At 39.8% G+C, this 21683-nt stretch overlaps 1 protein-coding gene across 1 annotated transcript in view; it reads left to right on the top strand.

The window, feature by feature from the left end:
- The window catches only part of MYRFL (myelin regulatory factor like), a 40055-nt gene extending 30662 nt beyond the window's left edge, over positions 1-9393 (top strand). The window contains exons 20-25 of the mRNA XM_041465506.1: positions 3216-3290; positions 5507-5594; positions 5840-5914; positions 6862-6970; positions 9032-9106; positions 9201-9393. Coding sequence (XP_041321440.1) covers positions 3216-3290; positions 5507-5594; positions 5840-5914; positions 6862-6970; positions 9032-9106; positions 9201-9287 — 509 coding nt within the window. The 3' untranslated portion in view covers positions 9288-9393. The remainder of the gene's footprint in view (positions 1-3215; positions 3291-5506; positions 5595-5839; positions 5915-6861; positions 6971-9031; positions 9107-9200) is intronic.
- Positions 9394-21683: the final 12290 nt, after the last annotated feature.

Genomic DNA, 21683 nt, shown 5'->3' on the forward strand with positions numbered 1-21683 from the left:
CTATCCTCAGCTGGCTGCTTCTGATATTAGGTGGAAAGAGAAGATAAGAATAAACACAAAGCATTACTTTCTCAAGGTTTTATGCTCCAAATAGCATTAAGTGTGGATCCAAGAGTGAAAAATCAGCACAGTACACAAGCTACTGAAAGATTTCAGTTCTGCACAAGTTTAATGAACCTGAATATATCCCCAGATGGAAGGTAACAATGTCAACATGAAATCCAAACAGAAGGAAAACCAACAGGCTGTTTAATGTAGCTGTAGCCAAGATAAATGAAAAGGAAAATGTTTTCAGAAAAAAAAGCTAAGCATTAAATACGGGGAATAATCATGATAAAAACTGGATGCTTTAGAATCAGCTGATCAGTCTGATTCATGGAAAGGTAGAGTTGTTTGAAATTGCAATTAAATTAAATACTAATTCAGGAATTATTACAGACCTTTTGCTGCTCCACGTGCAATACTTGAATTCTGTGGGTGCAGACTACTGCATGCATTGTAGGTGCTAATCCTTTGCATCCCGGAGCTGTTGATGAAAAGTCTGCTCGGAAAGTTCAAGTAGAAGCAAAAGCATTCATAAGCAAGAGAAAAATTATTAAACAAAAACTCAACATATCTTTATGTCACCTAGCTTAATGTGACCTTTTTTCCTCACATTTTCTTTTAACTGATTTCTCTGGAGGATTTGGGCTTTTGAACTTCCATTGGTTTCAGTGGAATTGAGGAATGTGAATATCCTCCAGCATTTGGGCTTTTCCTGCTCTCTGCTTCCATGCCATTAGTGCTCACTGCTCTCCCCTTAGTGTTAAGTGCCACCAATAACCAGGAGCTGTCCTTACTTGTTGTTTCTCCCCAGTGTCTCTTCCCTCACAATAAAAGGTTGGTGAGAGCTCCTGCTGGATTTTGGTCAGCCTCAGGCATTCCCATTTATTGCCTTCAGAGGGCAGTTAACAGATTCATAGTAAAGTACCACCACGATGAGAAATCATCAGCTGATTTTCCCCATGCTGCCTACAGAATATTGCAACTCACTTGAATTAAAACCATAGAGTATTTGAGGGGAAAAAATATACTACATTTATTGGATGAGTTTTTCTTAATCATATCTGAAGATTGTGGTTTTCCTCATTACATTCTTGTCATGCTTGTTATTTGTTATTGAATTGGATCTTCACACCCCATGTGGGGCTTTGAGAAAGCCCTCAGTGTTACTATATGTGAAAGAGTGGAATTTTATTTACAATTTATTAAAGGTTGCTGTGGTGCTTTGTAGTAGTTCTTGGTGTTCTCAATTGGCACCTTGTATTAAAAAATTAGATTGCAATATCTGAAAGAACAATGAAATTATAATTCTATGATAAGTAAAAACACAAGTGAAACTAAAGTTCTATGCTGGTTACTGACTCAGTGTAAATAGTGGAAGTCTTAGTGAAGGAAATCTGTCTTTGTCCTGGTTTTTGTACAAAATTCTGATACTGCTTAATGCTTTCTTCCACCACCTGCAAAAGAATCACAATTTTAAGTGTTTACTAATGCCAAGTTTTTAATAAATATTCCCATCAACACTTGCATGGGCTGAACTATTTTAGCTGCATAGAGCAATCTTTTACCTCCACTAGGGGATATAGGTTTTCTACAGAATAGCTCTCTGTTAATGAAAATGCAAAATTACAGTGTTTAATGCATTGCTAGCATATCTGGACTATTAAGAGAAGTCAGGAGAAAATGAATGTGTGACAATTAGTTTGTGAATTAAAGGGAGGAATGAGAGAATGAACAGGCTTTTATTAGATCTGCCCCAAGACAAGTGTGTGTGTATAAGTGATTGCATGTGTTCAGTCACCATTTTCCTAGGTGTGTGGAACTATTTAATGAAATGGGACAGCAGATAACTACTGAATGCAGCAGTTACCACCAAATCTGGCAGAACCTGTAGATCTGTATGATGAGTTAGTAAATAGGAAATGAATTCAAGGAATAGCTGGCAGCAGTATGAGAGTTTTATAAAAAACACAAGGCAGATTAAAATCCCAAAGATGATTTTGTATTACATTGCTTCTGGGCCTTTGGATTCCATTTATTAATGCTGCTCCATGCTCTTGGTCACCTACTAGCATGAGAAAAGTCTGGATTTTCTTATTTCCCAATACTGAAATGAAATCCAAATCTGGAATGAATAAGAAAACAATAAGGTCAATCCAGCTGTCTTGCTTCAGTCTCAGTAATAATGCATTTTGATCCCTGCTTCTTGTCATGAAACAGTCATTCTGAAATCAGAAAGTTTCCTTTGGAAAACCTAGTAATGGAGTATTTTGGTATTCTAGAAGCGATATTCAGTGAAACATGTTAGTTTAGGCAAGATCAGCATTTCCCAGTGCCAGTTGCCTGCCTCTGAACAGATTCTTAGCTGGCAATCTGTGTAGAGGCACAGGAATAGCATTAGACCATTTCCCAAGGGCTTGAAGGGTCATCTGCCTTCCCTGGTTGTACTATATGATGATTATTCAAAATACCTTTAAAGTTCACTTTTCTAGGCAAGTGTTGAGAAAATTAATAGAATAACAATGAAAACAATAACAATTTTTTAATAACAAAAAATGAAGTTGTCAGCTTATGTTACACAGCCTAGTTCCATGTGTGAAGGTACAGAGGTGACATCAGGGAACATGGTGATCATTTATTAGAGACCTGTGTTAGCTTTGTTTATTTGGTTATGCACACTCTCTCTGAAGTACTGGCTCAGTCCTCAGTATCTTAACATCTCACATTCAAAAATCTGGGTTGTTCCTGCAGCCTGTATTTGCACACCAGATGCCTATAATTCCTAATGTGATTTTCTCACTAATAAGAAAGATGTGGCTTTATGTTCAGATTTGTGCTGAAGTGCCTGGCTGCATATTGACTTTCAGCTTGGCTCTCTGTTATAGAATTTGGTGGTGTTTTCTGTATGTGATGAAGTCTTTTCTATTAGGCTATGTTTTGGAAATGTTTTTGATAGTCTGTAGGTTTCAAAAACTTATCTGCAAACTTATTTTGACTGTGTATATCTTCTTCTGAATGGAGGTGCTTTGTATTTTAAAGATCTCTCTCGTGGTTATGGATGTCTTTATTCAAGAGATAATTAACAAAATATCTTCTGGTTTTGTATTAATACTTTACTGTTACAATCGTGCAAGGCTAATTTGGGGGATGTTTGTACATTCATCCTTTTACAGGGAACAAAAGTGACATGTTACCCAAAGGAGATCCTGTCAAAAAACCTGGTGGAAGACCTGATCTTGGAAATGACTGTAAGTCCTATATTTAAATGAAAAAAAAAAAAAATATTTACTTGTATAACTTTCAAGATCTACTTTTAGGCTTTGAATTCTGCTTCTGGACTTTAGGGAAGTTTCAGTTATAATTCATCATTATAGAGAATTAGCACTTGTGAGTCTAGTTCCTGTGATTCACTGTAACTTTCAGTTTATTCTTACATCTTTATTAGATTTTTATAGACATTCTGACTGCCCTTTCTAGAGAGTTCTTAGGCTTGGCTTCAGATACAATAAAATGACAAGTGGCCTTTTCCTTGACAGGGGCTAAAATCTTCTGCTTAAGGATACAAGTGTGATATTCATGTGCAGGAAACTCATGATACAGTGTGAAGGAAGTGTTTGGGGTTTACCTCATCTCACCTAAGGGATTAAAATGTCAGCTGCTCAAAGGGGCCATCCCTACCTTCAGATCCTGACACTGCCTTCAGAGGAGATGAAATTAAGTTCCTTGACACAGGAAGCTTGGCTTGATTTCAGGTTTCCCTTTTAGTGACTGTGCACTGCTGTCAGAGTCAGCCTGGGCTGAAAATATTGATTCTTTTATGTAAAGATGAGTATCTGCTGACTACATATGTTATAACAGCATGCTCTGGCACACATTCACTATGAGCAGGATTATGCCTTGTGTCTTTTTGGTTTATGTGAATCCTCTCTTTTAAGGCTTGTTTTTTTTTTTTTTTTAAATATTATTATTATTATTATTTTTAATAAATGTTTGATTAAAGAATAGGCAATGTTTGGATGATAAAACATCTAGACTTAGACATCTTGACCATGCATTTAAAGCAGGTGAGGAATAGAACACGGATCTGCTTTGTTGCCTGGATGTGCCCCAGTGGGATGATCTGGGAAAAATCATTCCCCTTCTGATTTTTTTGCATGGGAACACACACCTCAGATGAGATCCTCTTATGAGTAATGAGTTGCTGTGTCATAGGGAAGTGTTCCCTGTGCTACTTCTCTGAGATGAGCGTGCTTAATTTCCCTTTGACACTTGCAGATATTTGCGTGCTGAAAATTAAGCATATACTACCACACAGAGATTTCATAATCAGAGAACAGGTCACCCTATACTCATCAAGTTCCTCTGCAAAGCAGTGAATGGTTGCTGTGGAACAGAGGAGCAGAAACACAAACCCAGTGTGCACAGCCTGATGTGAAGGGCATGGGCCTGCTGAGCCAAGTCCTCCTGGTGCTTTCTGCACCACCTTGTAACACCAGGTGAAGGGTCTGCAGAGGAAGCTGAGATCCCCTGGTTTGTTCAGCCTAGAGAAGAGGATACTGAGGGGACACCTCCTGATGGCCCACAGCTTCCTCATCAGGAGAGGAGAAGGGGCAGGCACCCATCTCTTTGCTCTGGTGACCAGTGACAGGACCTGAGGAACAGCAGGAAGCTGTGTCAGGGGAGGCTTAGGCTGGCTATTAGGAAAAGATTCTTCACCCTGAGGTTGGTCAAGCACTGAAACAAGCTCCCCAGAGAAGTGGTCATGACACCAAGGCTGCCAGAGTTCAGGAAGGATTTGGACAGCACTCTCAGACAGGTGGTGTCTGCCTAAGGGAAAACCAATGTTTTAATTTTGTAATATTCTACAGATAGATGATGATTATAAACTCATTATAAACATGTATAAACCTCATTGGATTATGAGTATAAACTCATCATCTATCTGTAAAATATTACAAAATTCTAGCAAAAACAAAAGTTCTTGCAAGTCCAAGGCAACATTATATGAAGAAATAATAAGTTTCATTTAAGTTGGGTAGTTTTCATCCACAGAGAATTAGAAGCAAGTTTTGCTGCATTCCATATTATTCCTCTCAACAAAGATGAGGTTTTTCAAGTTAGTGGTTACTTGAATGAGTATGGCTTCTAGTACATTAAAATGAGTATTGGCATATTTGAGTTTTACTTGGGCTGCCATCAAAGTAGCCTTCAACATCTGTTGATGTTGAAGACCAAAAGAAAATGGTGCAATATTAGGTTCCCAGGATATTTGTCCTTGCAAACTGAACAAGGCTCTTATCTCCAGTGGCAGAATTTTGGTACTCAACCAGGGGCTTTTAACTGAGTGCTAATTTAGACCTGCAGCAAGTCCTGTGGTGGCAATCAAGGCAGTAGACTAACTGCAGTTTTATTATGCTCTTATCTAGGATAATCAAGAAAAAACTATTGTTCTTAATATTTTTAGGGATTGATACAACAATCAGTTCCATACAGATTTTGGAAACTCAGCAAAACATTGACAACCGCTATTGTAGTAAAAATCTGCAGTGCAGGTAGGTGAATTTTTATTATTATTTTATTATTTAATACAATAATAAAAATAATTGTTTTATTATGCTATAGTAGAACAAAACACCATTATTGTGGCCTGGCTGCTTCTGGTCATAGTTGTTTCCTCTTGCATACCGTAGTCTTTGATACCTTTTTATGTTTTTTTCTGTTTAAATGCAATTTCCATGTTTTGGTGAAGATACTCTCTATCTCAAAAGCCCATGTGTATTAATACAACCTTTTTCAGCTCTGGAAACTACAGCTATGTTATTCCTATTAACAAATACACGCCCATGGATGTAGAAATCTCACTGGAAATAAAGTAAGTACAATTAAAAGGAATGCATGCAAAAGACAGCAGTCGTTCTTCATTTGATAGAAATTCTTGCCTGTTGTCTATTGTTACACAAATTTGTCCTATTCAGAGGAGTGGGAAAAATCGACACACAAATAAATTGTTAATGTAGACCTTTTGGGTAGATTCCTTGCTAGGCCCAATACCATTCTCAGCTCAAGGAAGATTTCATCCAATGTTGCAGGTATTGAAATCCAGAAGTCTTAAGCTTCAATCCTAATAAGCATTTGAGCAGGCACGTATGTGTGCATTAGCAGGATTGTGGTCTCTGGCCTAGGGATCTGATTTTTCTTTTGTTGCAGAGAAATATTTTTAGGAACATAACATGAGTAACTCCAGAGAGTGTCTGCTTTGGCCTGTTGTGCCAAGCCCTGTAAAAGGGAGATTCTTATGCAGAACTTCTGATGTTGCATAAAATTGTCACTTACAGCAGGGAAAAGCAGCGGACTTATTCCTTTCAGCAGGTGTTTTCTCCTCAAAAGCCCACCTCCACCGTGTTCTCACAGAGGGAAGGGTTATTTATTTTGGAGGTTTATTCTGAGAAAGGCCAGCAATAGCCAGAACAGCAGCCAATCTGCTTGACAACAGTTCATGACTTCTGTCTCTGCAACAAAGGATTCGTCCAGTCTTTTGATCTTCAATGTTATCCCTGTAAACATCTGCATTTTTCAGATAAGATGAAGTATAACAGTACTCCTGAAGTGTCTGCTTGTTTTCTACAGCCACTGAAAATTTGTCTTTTAAATGTATGCCATTATAACCCAATAGTATAGCCCTCCCATGTAGGGATTAATACATCATATCCAGAGTTTCACTGAGTATGAGTGTATTTTGAATATTGGTTTGTGGTTTGGGGGCAACTGATTTTATTTTTAATAAAGCCATTTATCCTTCTTTTTCTCTGTTTCTTGAAGCACCACAGAACCATTAATTATATTTCTCTGCAAAGTCACATTTGGAAATTATTGCTCTCATTATTCTTCAAGCCAAAACACTAGGAAGAATTTTCAAGAAACCACACAGGTAAGATTTTTATAGCAATACTCTGGGTTTTGGGAGTCCTTTTGATGAAACTAATGGTTGCAAAATTCTGATCTTTGTTGAAGTACTAGAAATCCAAATGCTGGTACTTTGAGTCTGTCAGTCATGGCTGGCTTTGGCATGACCATAATGAGATGCAGTCTTTTTGTTGGAGTCAGTTTTCTGCTCACTTTTATAAAAATCTATCCATAATAATTCTCTGAAAGGACAGTTTTGATTCTGCTGCAGCCTAAGCCACCACTACAACTTATTATAACTCCAGAGATATTTAAGAAATGGGAATAGCTTATCTCTCAGAGCTTTAGGAGAGTCCTCCAAACTATCATCTACTTTATTGTTTCCATTATTATCTTACGGGTAATTAATTCCAGTTTTAAAGTCTAGAATTTGTTGGCAACAATGGTAATGTTCTGCTTTACTTCTGTGTGAACAGGAGTTTACCAGTAAATCCCTCTAGGGAAAATTCTTCATTTTAAAAGCAAAATTGTTTATGTGTCATTCTCTGGATTGCCTCAACAGGGATAAAAGCTGGTAAAACAGGTTAGATTTTCCCAATAAAAAATATTTAGTGACCAAATCTTGAAGCATCTCCAGCAAATTCATGAAGGCTTTAAACTTTCTTCATGCTCCCTGGACATAAAGGCCTCCTTCAGGGCCCCCATTTGTCAATGTTTGTTCAGAAATGTTTATTCTGGCTAAAACAGCAGGAAAAGCAGAAGTAATGATAATAGCATTTCTGAACGCATGGTAGGAGAAACATCTCTGAATTTGGAAGTAATTTCCAATTTCTTCTGGAGAAGAGTCTTCAGAATTCTGATCTATGATCCCATATATAGCATGTTTTTGCTTGACTTTTGTTGTTTGTTTGGATATTGGGTTTTTTGTGCTTAGTCAGATTACAGCACTTGAGATACCTCCAGCTGACTTTTTGCTCAACTTTTCAAATATCTCGCAAAATGTTTCAGGCTTCTCTGTAACAGTGGCATAGTCATCCGAAAGCCCAAATTTTCCAAGTTTTGATCTGTCTGCTGTAATTTCAACAGAACTGAAATTAAGTCAGACATAGAGAGCTCCACAATGCAGAAGTGTCCTTGAAGCTTACTGACAAAACTGGTCAAAGAGATTTCCTGTGTCAACCTGAAATTCACATCAAAAGATGAAAGCTAACTAGCCTTCAGCAGCAGCAAGCTTTCAGATTTGATGTGACTCAGAATAGAAATGCTGCCTAGTTGAAGAGGTTTCTTTTAAGATGATTTTTCAAGGGATGGGAAGGCTTATTCCCTACCAAAAGGCAGAACAGCAATCATTTGGACTCACCAGTCCCATGTAGGTTTTGTCACGTGAACATATTGTCTCCAGCAGAGAGGATGTGTCAGAAAGTGAAGTGAGGAGAGAAAGACAAAGGAATGGAGACACTAGAAATATAAGTTACTGTGGGTCATTAGGTAATAGAGAGGATTGAATTTTGTTTTATTCATTGTAGCATAAATATTTCAGGTATGAAATATGTTGTTTCACTTTTGCATGGCAGAACACTGTAATAAAAAATAGCATGAAACTTTGCAGGTATCTGGTTTTGAAATAGTGAGTGAAGACTCTACCTATATCTTTAGAATATATGGAGGAAATTTTATGTCTTCTGAGCACTGCTAAAGTTGCTGTCCCAAAATCAGCAGAACTGCCATTTGCTAGTATTACAAATTAAAGCTCTCAGGCCACCTGGCATATCAGGAACAATCCCTATTTTTGGGGGAATTTGCTTAGAAAACGAGTGAGGGAATCCAGGTATTCAGAGCCAGCTGAGTGTCACTGGGAGTCAGATGCCTGCCAGTTCTCCTCCACGTGGAGCTGATCAGAGCAAACCCACATTTGCAGGGTTTAAAGTCAGCACTTCATCTTTAAATACTTTGCCTGTAGTTATCAAGTCTCGGTATCATAATTACCTTGCACTGCATTTGTCAATGAAATACTTCCAGAATTTGTCCTTCTCTCCAGTTTCCCGTGGATTGAGGTTATCTAATCTGTCTCTCATTTGTCGCCTAGGGACGGCAGCACGTTTGGGCTCTCCCTGTAGCTAAGCTGTATGACAGCGCGTACTCTTTCCGCGTAGCTGTGCCGGTAAGCCTTTCCAAAGGGCAGCATAGCAAAAGACAAATGGCATTTGAACTGAGAGAAGTTCCTGTATGAACCTCCTTTATTTTTCTTTTTGCAGGGTTTTGCTAGCTGCTCAACTGACCGTTTCTTTGCTGGAATATTTTTTACTGATTACTACTTCTACTTTTATCGGCAGTGTAATTAAAATGTTGCCAAATATTCTGTTCTTTGGGGAAAAGATGAGGAAACACTTAATATGAAAAAGAGACTTGAAAATAATCCTGGATATTTTTTAAGCCTCTTTCTGGGTTGTATGGGACTTTCTTGTTTTTTTTTTTCACTTTTAAATTAAAAAAAAAAGTAGAAAAATAAAGTATTTGACAACAACCATAGCTCTGCATTTCCAGAAACTGTTTCTAAAAAGACATGAGGTAATGGAATATACGATGCTGTTGTGGGTGGAGTGGGAGCTTCAAAGTTTATTAGAGAAGACTTCCCATAGAGTCACAAGGTGCAGAATGACCTCTGGCTTTCTTAACTCCTCAGAGAGGAGTCTGGGCGTGGTTGGATCCAATCTTAGCCCCAGCCTTGGTCAACGGTATAAGTCTAAGGAATTATACACATTGATTGAACCTTTGTACAACTTTGTCATGCAGAATTAAGGATGACAAGCCAGATGTATAAAAATGAATGATTTATTATGATAAATGATTAGACAAATATATCGTATCCGGAATTACTTACTGCATGGTATAGAAGCTAACACTGCTAGTATAGTATATAATAATGTACTGTATTAAAGCAATGATATTAAAGTTACCAAAAAAGAAACAATCATTGAGTAGAGATCAATGTTACTCACCCATACCAATGATTGTGGGCAAACATCTTTAGCTCACCTTAAGAGGCGTCCCCACCCAAGGGAGGAATCTCCACACATGCTCCAAGAAGGAGTGTGCTAGAAATCCCTGCCATCTGGCACTTTTATAGTATATATATAAGTGGTACTTTTTATGGTATAAAGTGGTTCACTGTCAGTCATATGTCTCTATATGGTTATGGAGAAGTCAGCTGTGTCAGCTCAGCATCTTTAGACAAGGATACTTTACAATATTTGCCACACCTTCACCTCACTATCAGGATGTTTAACTTTGGAGTTGATGAGTCAGATTTGGTTTTGTGTAATTCAACACCAAAAGCAGCATGACACCTCCTCTCAGTTCCCAGTGATAGCTTTGAAAAATTTGCATTGCTCAAGTCTTGACTGCATCCCAGACAGAGCATCCTGCTACAGATGTGTAAAATAAAATGATTGTATGGATCATAGTGAAGTTATATGATATTGTATGTACAGGAGACAAGAGCAAATGGGTAGGAACACTGCTGAGTTGGGATGCCCTTCAGTTTTCAGAAAATGGGATAATTATTAAATGTTATTTATTTATTTATTTTTATTATTCCTTTGCAATAAGGAATAACCTGCTTCTGTCCTATAGGCATACACCTTCTTTTAGTATCTGCTGCCCTTTTTTAGATACAAATACATTTATTTTTTTGTTCTCAGAACCAAAACCAACCAAAACTCTAAAAGAGAAATGTAGCACTCTGTTAATGCCTTCTAAAAGAAGTCAGGGAACATCAGGTCAATTCAGTTGTCTAAGTGTTGCATTTCAGAAAGCAGCCCACCATTACCACCACAGCAGCGTGATTTAACAACACTGCTGCTATTTCAACGAGTTATGTTTTAGCTACCTTTTTTTCCCCCTCTGAAACAGGAATGAACTATTTACTCTTAAATTCAGGTCACTTTTTTTTTTTTTTTTTTTTGGTGTTTGTGATTTGTGTTAGTATGATAAAAGAATAGAAAAGAAGAATGTCTTGCCTTCGTGGCTTTCTAAGTTGCATATGGATACACACCTGTGTGGGAAAATTCTTTCTGTTTGTATTTAGGAAATACATTTTTAAGGAAGAGCTATTCAAATGAAATTTTACATTAGTTGCTCAGAAAGAAATCAGATATAATAATTAACTAAGGTGTAAATAGTGTTGTAGGGTATGTTTAGATCAATCCTTTTTTGTGTAGAGAAGAGAAAGTAAATATAATAGACTGACTGTAGGCTTTTAAAGATTTATGATGTGAAAGCTATGTTTGAAAACTGTACTCTGAATGAAATTATTTAGCAGTGAAAGGGAAACATTAGGAAGAAAAATTAATGTCTAAAAAAGACCTTGCCACAGTCTTTGTAAACACCAGTGTGCTTCAATTATATATTTATTGCCTGACAATGTGATGGGAGAGTTTAATTTGTTTCTATGTCTTGATTTGGCATTTCTTTTGTCACTGTTTTGGGATTTCCTTTAAGATCTCCTTCTCACTGACTTTTTTTTTAGATTCTTGTGCTTAGCTGGGGTCAATTGCAATGTCTGGCTTCTTTTCCTTAAATGACTCATTTGTTTGACCTTATATGTGTAAGGGGATTTTTGTGGTGTGGACTTTTTTTTTCCTGGGAAGTATTTGTGGTGTAAACTACTGTTCTGTAATATTCCAGAGACTAACTGGTGTTGGAACTCTGGATACAAATAACCAGAACTTTGTGCCTTTAATTTTTTGTAGTCCATACTTGAGGATAGAGTCCACCAGTCACAGATGATAATGCATGTGCATTTTGAACAAAAATTCTACCTTTTCAGGCCCACCTGGTTTTCATCACACTATTCTGGATTGTAATTCCCTTCCCACTGGCACAGAGCCCTGCAGAGAATGTAAACTCTTAAGTGTTTCCTGTCTTTAAAAGGGTTTCTGTAATTAGAGTCTAGCGTGAGGTGCATGTGGGATAGCAACTATTTTCATTCTTAAAAAGCTTCTGGTGATTTACTTACACATCAGTTTGCCCATTTAAGAATTTTCAACTAGTTCTCTAGTCCTTTCAACTGGTTCTCTAGTTCTGTCATATGTCTGTAGTAAGATACTGTTGAAGATTTCATTCAGGTTTAAGGTGACATGTGGCTACATGAAGGCTGTGTTCTAACGTGGCTGAGATAACAAATATCAATCTTGGCAAAAGCTAGAGAAGACCTAGCAGAAATGAAATACTTGGTGTTTAAAGAACTGTGGCTGGGTGCTGTTTAGCTGCTTACTGGGGTTAGGCTGTGACACAGCCCCACCAGAAACCCAGTGAGTGACTGACCTACATGGCCAGATTTTGATCCATTTTGGACTGGAAATATAGAAGCTCAAGGAATGATTCTCACTCTCCTAACTGCCAAGCCTTCACTTTACTGTGTTTGGGGAAGGGGAACTCATCTTGACAGCACTGGACTGGTGACATTCTTGGCCTCCTGCTGTCCTTCTCCCTTGTATGGTATTGAACTAGAACTACCAGAGAAAAGAATACCACAGGGAAAATATGGCCAGCAGCATTTTCCATCCTGTACACCCAAAGGAAGTATGGTTTGACCTTTCCAAATGAATAGGTTTTAGCAAGTTTAAGCATGTCTGTTGGTTTTTTTGGTTTGTTTTTTTTTCCATTCCTGCGTCCTCAGTAACGAAGTTACAACATTTTTTAATAGTGGTCATTCTAAGTTGAAAGAATTTTTGTGAATACTGAATAGTGAATTATTAATGGTTTACGTAAATTCTACTTGGAACAGGAAATTCTCTTTCCCTTATCTATTTTTACCACAATGTGATTGTAAGAGACCTTCAGACATCCATCACTGGAATATGTCTGCCTAATTTAAGAGGGAGCTGAGGCAAGGCAAACTGCCAGGCTGTGTGAAAGTCACAGCTGTAAGCTGCAGAAGGCAAATGCAGGCCTAGAATGGGGTGATCTTGTGCCATCTGATCTGGGTTTCAAACCATGCTGTGCATACCAAGAACGTGATGTGGCAATTCATGTTTTCACTTGACTGTAAGACAAATTACTTCGCTGTGCTTTCTCTGTGTTTGATCTAGCAGTGGCAGCAGCATTTGAAGTAAGAGCCAGAGATCACTTCAAAGCCCAGTGCATTGAGCCACGAGGCTTTAAAGGCAGAAAATCCTTCATGGAAACCCAGGACAAGGCAGAAGAGCAGAGTGAGCGTTCTGAGGTGTGAGTCTGCAGCTGGAATGGCTGATGGCCTTTGGCACATCTGTGAGCAGCTGTGAGCAAAGAGGAATTGTGGTCTCTTGCCTCAGCTCAGTTCAAGTGACTCTTTTGTTCAGAAGATGCCTGGTAGGTAGTGAGGAGGCTGCCTGGTGACATGATGTGAACCCACCCTGAGAAGTCACCAATCCCAAAACTGGGTTTGCAGTCCTGCCCAGCACAGGTTTGAAGGGAGACCTGGGGGTGAGCTTTTTATTAAGTCCTGATTATCTACATTTTTCTAGGATTTTAGCTTCCTTTATAAAAACAGAAAAATACTTTCATTAAGATTTGCTGTTGGGTTAAATTCTACTCACAGTACAAGAACTTCCTCACTCAAGAGTCATGGACTTCTTGAACTACAAATCTGTTGTACAGAACCTGAGCCAATCCATTTGCAAGATGCAAACCTGATTTATATCAGGTTTACTCTTTCTATTGATATGAATGTGTTTTAAATAAGTGTGTTTTAAATAAGCCAGTTCATTTTAGGTATAGAAACTACTTTCAAAATACACAGAAAATGAATAATTATTTTTCAGTTGCAGTGCTGTAAGACTTTTTAATGATATGTAGCTTTATATGAAGACATGGCTTTTATATGTGAAACCTTGGAAGCTTTGACCAACTGATGGAAACTCATGATAAGGAATAATTTACTGATCTTGCCTTCATCTTAGAATAATTCTATTAATGTCCCAGATAAATGGTGCTACAGAGAAACAACTTCAGATTTGTGTCCTGTATCACTGAGATACAGCAAACATCACAGCTGCTCTGCTGGCTTTTGTGGATTGCTCCTCCTCAAGATGTTTGCTTCCTCTCATGTTCTCTACATGTTGGACAAGGCAAAAGGCAGGACTGGCTTTCATTTGAGCTTTTCTCATACTGATGGGCTACAACTGGATGCTCCCTCACACAGGGATTTCTTACTTGCCTTTGGAAATATTAAATTGTTCCTATCTGTTTCTTTCTGTGGGCACAAGTTTTGTATTTTTCAGCTTCCTGGCTTCAGATTTTCTTGCATCTTAAAGAAACATAATTTGGCTGAGCCTCCATCAAATTTGATTGTAATTGGTCAGTACCTAAAAATTATTAGTAAGCAGAACAGTGAAGATGATCATATTCAGCTTGTGAATTTGGGTTGGGTTAAAAGCTGGGTTAAAAGCCAGGATTTAGTTCATTCCAGACAAAAGAATCTTGAGTAATGTCTCTCAGGTTTCTTAAGGGAGATGCTTCTTTTAGAAACAGGATATCTGGGAAGTTTTATGTTGTAGCTCCAAAGCTTTGGATAACATCTGTGGCACAAGGAGGCTGGGATGCAGTCCTCCTCCTCCATAGACCTAGGACCACTGATGAAGCCTTCATGCCTCCATTGCTCACAAATAAAACTTTGCTAATTGTGTTTTTACTTCATGAAGGGGAAGAGGATTTGGAAGTGGGTCAGTGTTGTAAGGGTGAATGAATCAGGCACACTGAGATGCTCAGATGTGTCAGGATTATGTATGTCTTGTGCTAATCAAACAGGTCCTGTTTTAGTAAAACCATGTGATCAACACTTTAGAAAAATCAGGCTCAGTGAGGTACTAGGTCTAGATTTAGCTTTTCAGCTTGAATGCTTTGATTCTGGCATGTTAACTCAATGTCTTTCTTAAGTTACAGAAATATTTCTCCAGAAAAAGCATGAATGTTTTTTTTTCCTGTACAGTGGGGATCAAGTTAATTGAAAAAAACTTTCACACCCCCTCCCCTGCACTTATGCATGCATAGTATTTATGAAATTCTTCTAATATGGACAGAATAATTTTAATAAACATCTGCAAACCATCACATAATACCTGGAACGGCAGTTGCTGGCTATGAGTCATGCATTTAGCTGAAAGAACTGTGCTTTCTAAGGAAAGGCCAAGGCATAAGCATGTCCCAGTCCTAGATCATATATATTTGTCCAGAGACTTGCTTCCCCTCCTGCTTGTCTCTGGGCCATGCTGGCAGGTGGTCAGGAGCAGCCTGGCTGATGCGCCCATGCACTGTGGATATTGCCTGGAACCTCAGTGAATTCAAGGTGTGTCATGGCACTTCAGTTAGTCCTAGAGTGTCTTGTCCAGGAACAGTGCCAGTAAAAAAAGAAAAATCCATGCACTCACAGCACTTTGGGCACTGATTTCCTCGTAAGCGTAGTTTCCTCTCCCCTCTTCAGCTTCACCAAATAGCACGTTTTCTGTCAAAACAGCACATGAATGAACATTTTCAGTGCAAACCCTAAATTCAAAATAACAGGTTTTGCACTGGCAATCCTGACCCATTTTAGCTCTGGTTGCTATGGTGCTCTGTGGGCTGGGTGGCCGGCGAGCAGCGCGATGTGGGGATGGCACACAAGCCTTTTGTTGCTGCTTGGCCAGGGTCCAGCCAGATTGTTTCCCCCCTTCTCCCTCCACCCCACAGCAGCTGGCAGCAGCCTGCATCTGCTGATCAGGAGCAGTGGTCAGGCTGCAGCTCTGATGCCTCTCTTGGTCTGTGTCCTGGAGGAGGCACCTTCTCCCAGCACCCAGAGCTGTTCCTCTGCAGACCAGAAGTCCCATCCTTTGGCTGCATGCCCCTCTATTGGATAAGCCTTCATCTTCCTGCTCCTAGGTTTTAAGCAGGCTCCCTGTCCTCATCCCTTACTCGTTGCTTTCCAGACATCCTGTGTCCTGCTTTACTCCCTCCAGAAAAGGAACTCATCACAATACTTGTAAAGGATGAGATCTAAAATAGGTCATCTTCTTAGTAACCGGTGGAAAGTGACTTCTGTGAACAGGATTTGAAACAAAACTCATTATTTTAAAGGCAGATTTAAAAATTTCTAGTTGATGTTACATGTATCTCAATTGCCTACATGCAGTAATATAAGCAGAGGATTTGCAAATATGAGTTTAATGTTAATTTAGCTGGTAGATAGTCTGCAGGGTAATCAGCGCTTTGCATTTTTCATTCAATCTTAAGGTTACACTTTGCCTTCCACAACATAATCCAAACCACAGACCAGCTGGCTGTGTTGATTAAAATCCTTTTTCTGCTTTTTATTAATCTTCATGGTTCTGCCCTAGAATTATGAAGTGGTCATGGTCTATCGTGAAGGAAATCTGCTGGGCCAGAATGCAATATTTACAAGTTGAGATTTCTGCCTAAAGCATATTGCTGATTCCTAAAATAAGTTGTGTCCTGACTGCTTTGTCATATCTGCAGAGCTTGACATGAATTCAGAACAAAGCTCTTTAGTAAATTACTTACAAATAATTTGTTATGCATTTGGATGACACATTTTCTCACAGAAAACCTAGATTAAGAGAATATCATTAGGGAGTGAAGGTGACAGAGGACTTTAGTTGTCAGTAGGCCTAATCCTGCATTTTGGAGGCACAGAGTCATGCAAGTTCTTCCTGTTGACTCTCATGACCTTTACCTTGATGGTAGAGGGAGAATGGTTGGGGTCAGGGTAGTGCTGCAAGGGGGAATATCAGAGGTTCCTCAGGATGCACAGCAAAGGGACACGAATAATTCTCAAACTGTAGGTGATGGAGCAGCAGGAAGGATACTCTGTGTCCCAAAATTAGCCCAAAAGCTGCTGGGACACAGTTTTGATCTTCCTTCCTCTGTAAAATTCCTTGCACAAAGGCTGTTTGTTCAGACTTGGTGAGATAGACCCCAGACAAGTAATGTGCTCTGTGTGTTGTTGCTTTTTTGTAAATAACTGTTTGATCACAGCAAATTGAATTTTTAATAAATTTGATGTGATGATTAGGCAATCACTTTAGCATGTATTTTTTCAATTATCCCTTGTTAACAAAATGAGGCAGTAGCTAAGCATGATCTATATTTTCTGACTTCTCACTGTGTTAATTAGAGACTGTGACTATTCTTGCTGATGTGTTTGGATGTCTTTACATCTAGTGGTGGTTATAATGGTTATGTCCTGTAGTTATGCCACCCATACATGGACCAAGACCCTACACTTAAGGGTGATACTCTGAAAATGTTGCACAGGGAGACAGGTCTGCTTTCAGGGCTTTGCTGCACTCTTCCCTTCCCTGCTCTGTTGCTGTTGGGGACTGTGTCTGTGCATACCTTTGGGGCAGAAAGAACATACTATGAGGATGCTCATAAACAATGCCTACTAATACCTCAGGGTTTTGCTGCAGGGAGTTCAGTTTTGTGTTAGGCTTTACTCTTTTATTCCCATTGTTGCATTTAACTGCAAACACCCATTTTTACTACTCAGAGTGAATTTCCTTTTGGATTTCATACCATTGCTATCTGCTTTGATCTTTAGCAAGGGGATGTGAGATGTGCAGTTTGAAGAGTCAAGGTCCCAAATTTTTCCAGAAGGTTTTCTTTCCCTCTGAGGAATGATATGCTTCAGCTCAGCATGTCTCTCACCAGGGCAGGTGTATCTATTCTACAGCAGAGTAGGACAGAGATGGGCCAGCAAGATATAAAATACCTGCACCATGAAACCCACGGCCTGTCATGATACCAAAGAGAATGAAGTTTCCTCTGAGCCAGATCTGCTGTGACTTGGGCAGCTGAGCACAAGCTCTATCTATGAATGGAGTTGTTCTCTAAATTACTGCAGGTGTTCTAAGATTTTATTGGGCACCCTTTCTACAAACTCATGATTCTCAGTTTCTAGGCTGTCTGGGAGTCTGCTACAACCTTGTGATTTTGCAATTTTAAACTTTAGGAAGCAATTTCTTTTTCTTCCTTTGGAGGGTCTTGGCTGCAAAAAAGTGACTTCCTGTCTTCCCAATTTACTTTGGTCAGTATTTTTAGGAATTGATAATAGTCTTCTGATTTCTTCAGGCAAAAGAAAACTTGCACTAGCGACTTGTTGAGGTAACCTCATTGCTGGTAGGGTGCTGGTGAGCATTGCTTGGCTGGCTGCTGAAGGCTCATGGGCACTACTTAAAAAACAAACTATGAAAGCTACTGTGTGGGACAGGTTAATTGTCTTGTTTTTACCCTCATGACTGCACAGCTCTTACTTGCACTGGACTTTTGCCATCTCTTACTGCAGTGCACATGACAGCTGGGCTCCGGCTGCTGAAGTGACTGTAGTGCTATTCAGTTCCTTCTCTCCCCCTGTACCTCTGTGTTCCCATCTAGCTTCCCCTCTACAGTACCATGGCTGAAGCAGTGCCAGTTGTTTTATCACTTTCCTAGGTGACCTACTTGCTTGAAGGATGTGACTATTGCCTTGTCTCTTGGTAACTATAATCCCAAAATTAAAATTCTTACCTTTATCTTCCAGAAATGTTCAGTGGGCTTGGGATCTCTCTGCTGGGTTTTGTGTTTCTCCTTCCTTCTGTGCCATCACTTTTGTCCCTATACTTTCTCAGGTAAATCACTCTTTCAGGTCACTATTTCCTACAAATACTAACCTTAGTCATTGAATGCTCAGCCATGCCACCAAATATATACTTTGTGAACTTTCATACCACAGTTTTGTTTTTTCGACATCTTCTGTGCTTGTGATGAGCTTACTGACTTCAGCAGGTGCTCCAGGCAGCACTGATGGGCCTCTGGGAACATAGAGCAGACCTCCAGGTGCTTTATCTGCACCTGCTCGTGGGCACAGAGCACAAGCCAGATGCTTCACAAGCAGAAAATACAAGAAAAAAATGAATAGAAGTGTTTAACAAAAGGAATGGAAAATCTGTGTTTCTGGTTCACTTTACTGTCCCTTAAGGATTTATTTTTGCATTAAGTTGTGTGGTTATATGTGTTTTTCAAGACAACAAGGAGTGACATGAAGGATCTCATTTAATCCATTTGTCTTGGCAAGGTTCAGTTTCCTTGCTTCTGTTCGGACAGCTACCAAGAACCATATCCCCTGTGTTTACTTATTTAAACTGAATTAGGGATGACGGTTACACAAATCTAAACAAAAATGGTCTGGGTATAGAAGAAGCAATAATGATCTGTTTCTGGAATAAGATATATGTAGAATTTTTTTTTTTGTCAAAGTAGAAATAATTTAAAAAAATCAGAACCTGTCAAAGTCAAGCATATTAAAGCAGATGGCTGAAAGAAGACCCATATGCTGTACATAGTACACGATTTTCTTTCTCTTCCATGTCTGCCCTCTGAGAGATGAAAAACTACAAGGGCTGAAACTGAAAGCATCATTAAATGTTAATCTGCTGGGGCTTCCTTAGTGCTAGTGAGGTCAAGCTCTGCTGCAGAGCGCGGTGACAGATGGAGCATCCTCTGTGAAATCGCTGCGTGCTGCCAAAGGCCGCGGCGAGACGCGCGGCGCTGCGCCTGTGCCCGCACCCTGCCCGCCAGCAGGGACACGGGCCTGTCGTGGGGACACCGAGCCAGGGAGGCTGGCCTTTAGATTCGGGCCAGTAATGAGCTTTCTGCCTCTGTGAGCATATTGTAACCTGCAGGCAGGAAAATGCGGTGTTTGAAAACGGTTTGTCCTGGCGTAGTGCTGAGCTGGGAGTCTCTAAATCCCTCTGAAGGGCAATGTCCCTGCTGAGCCTGGTCCCTGGGTTTTTCATCACCTTGTATTAGAAAGGCTCAAGTCTTGGAGACTTATCATGTCTGCAAAATGAAGTTGAAAGCTGAGTGACAGCCTTAAGGGCTTTTCACATAAGCGCATAAAGCTATGTGCAGCTTTGGCAGAAGAACAGGGTTTTGCTTGGTCTCTAGATACACCTGCTTGTGACCAGGCTCCCTGCATTGCTGCACTTTTGGCATCACCACTTTGAAACTCACTAGCTAATTTAGTCATGAAGCTGCTGACAGCAAAACAAACCAGCTGAGTTCCTCCCTAAAGCTTTGGCTCAGCAAAAATGGAAACAATACCCAAATCAATGCCTGCCCCAGCTGCTTTTTGCCTTTGCAGTGGAGGAGCTGAGACTGCTCTCCAGGGCTGCTGGAGCAGACACTGTGCATTAGGACCTGTCTGCCCTCCTTCAGGAGGGAGATAACACGAGCACCAGTTCAATGTGACCTCCCCCAGTGGCACTGCACACAGTTGTCTGCAAGCCTCATCCTCTGGTACCCTCTGCTGCAGTGTAAACCTGTGCCATAAGGGTGAGTGCTCAGCTACGAGGTGCTTTCCAGGCAGAAGTGGGCCTCTCCTTAGGAGAGATCTTCTGACATCTGCTGCAGGGTAATGGTGGTCCTTATCACAGTTTCCATAAGTATGAGTTTCACTTTTGGGAGTCTGGGCAGGACAGCTCATGTCAGCCCGAGTATTGAATGGAATCACATATCATTTTCTGGGTGATCCAAGTCAAACAACAGTTCCCACATCACTAAGTGGTTCCGTGGAGGTTTTCTTCTCACTTGCATTGCCTGCATCTGAGCTCTGAGCCAGAGAGTGCATCAAGGTGACTTCTGTGGGGCACAAGGGCCCCTGGGAACCACCTCAATCCTCCATGAGAAAGCCATTCCCAATACTGACCATTAGCCTTGCCTGTGAGGAACAGCAGTTCTTCTCTGCTTTCCATTGCTGGTGCTTTTTCCTTTGTTAATTAGAATTTGTGTTGCGTTATTTTGGCCCATTCTTTGTTGCTTTTCTTAATGAGCTCCTCTAAGGAACCTTGTTTAAGCAAACAAAATTGGAAGTGTAAACTTTAGAAATCTCTAACACACATGTATTTTTGGCAGGATTGAAGCACAGAAAAGAGGGAACAGATAAACTGGCAGATGGAAAACTGTACAGCTGAAGGAATTTATCCATGAAGGGGCCTCTTTTAACATGTGAGGCTGCTTTGTACTCACTACCTTTGCTTTCATTTGGATTATAATGTCAAAATAACTAAAACACCTGAAGCACAGTCATACTTGAAGGAAATGACACATTTATGACAAATTAACCACTTCCCTACTTGAGGAGAAAGTACCTTAGGCACAAGCTAGATGGTGCTAGAGCATATGGCTAAGATGCTCTTCACCTAACGGCTGTGTGAAATTAAAATATGATAATCAAAACAGACTTTCTAAGGGAACCTCTGCAGTGTTAGAGGCTTTTTAACACCTGTTTTTTTCTGCTCTTTTTGTTCTGACTATATAAAAGTTGTTTCTGCATCCCTGAGCCTCTCAAAATGCCCTGTCAAATATATTAAATTATGGAAAACACTCTTTGATATTCTTATTTTGAACTGATTAATACAGACAACCCTGCTCTGTGATTTGAATTAAGGTCGGTTTTGTCTCTCTCTTTCACTTCTCTCTTTGCATTACATCAGGAGAGCAGTCAGACATTCTGCCAAAGGGCAGTGCTGCTCGGCATGGAGCTTGCAAAGAAAGATGTGCATCGTGGAGTAAGTGTTCAAAAGCATTTGTGGGACTGAAGGGCATAATTCCCATTGAAAACCAGTGGGAGCTGTACTTAGGAGTTTCCTATGCTGCAGAGCTTCCCCCAGCATGCTTATGTCTGTACTTCCCCTGCTCAAACTTAGGGGAAGAAACACCTATGGCTG

Source organism: Pyrgilauda ruficollis, unplaced genomic scaffold, assembly GCF_017590135.1.
Source record: "Pyrgilauda ruficollis isolate IOZ18807 unplaced genomic scaffold, ASM1759013v1 scaffold19, whole genome shotgun sequence".
In the NCBI taxonomy this organism is placed as follows: Eukaryota; Metazoa; Chordata; class Aves; order Passeriformes; family Passeridae; genus Pyrgilauda; species Pyrgilauda ruficollis.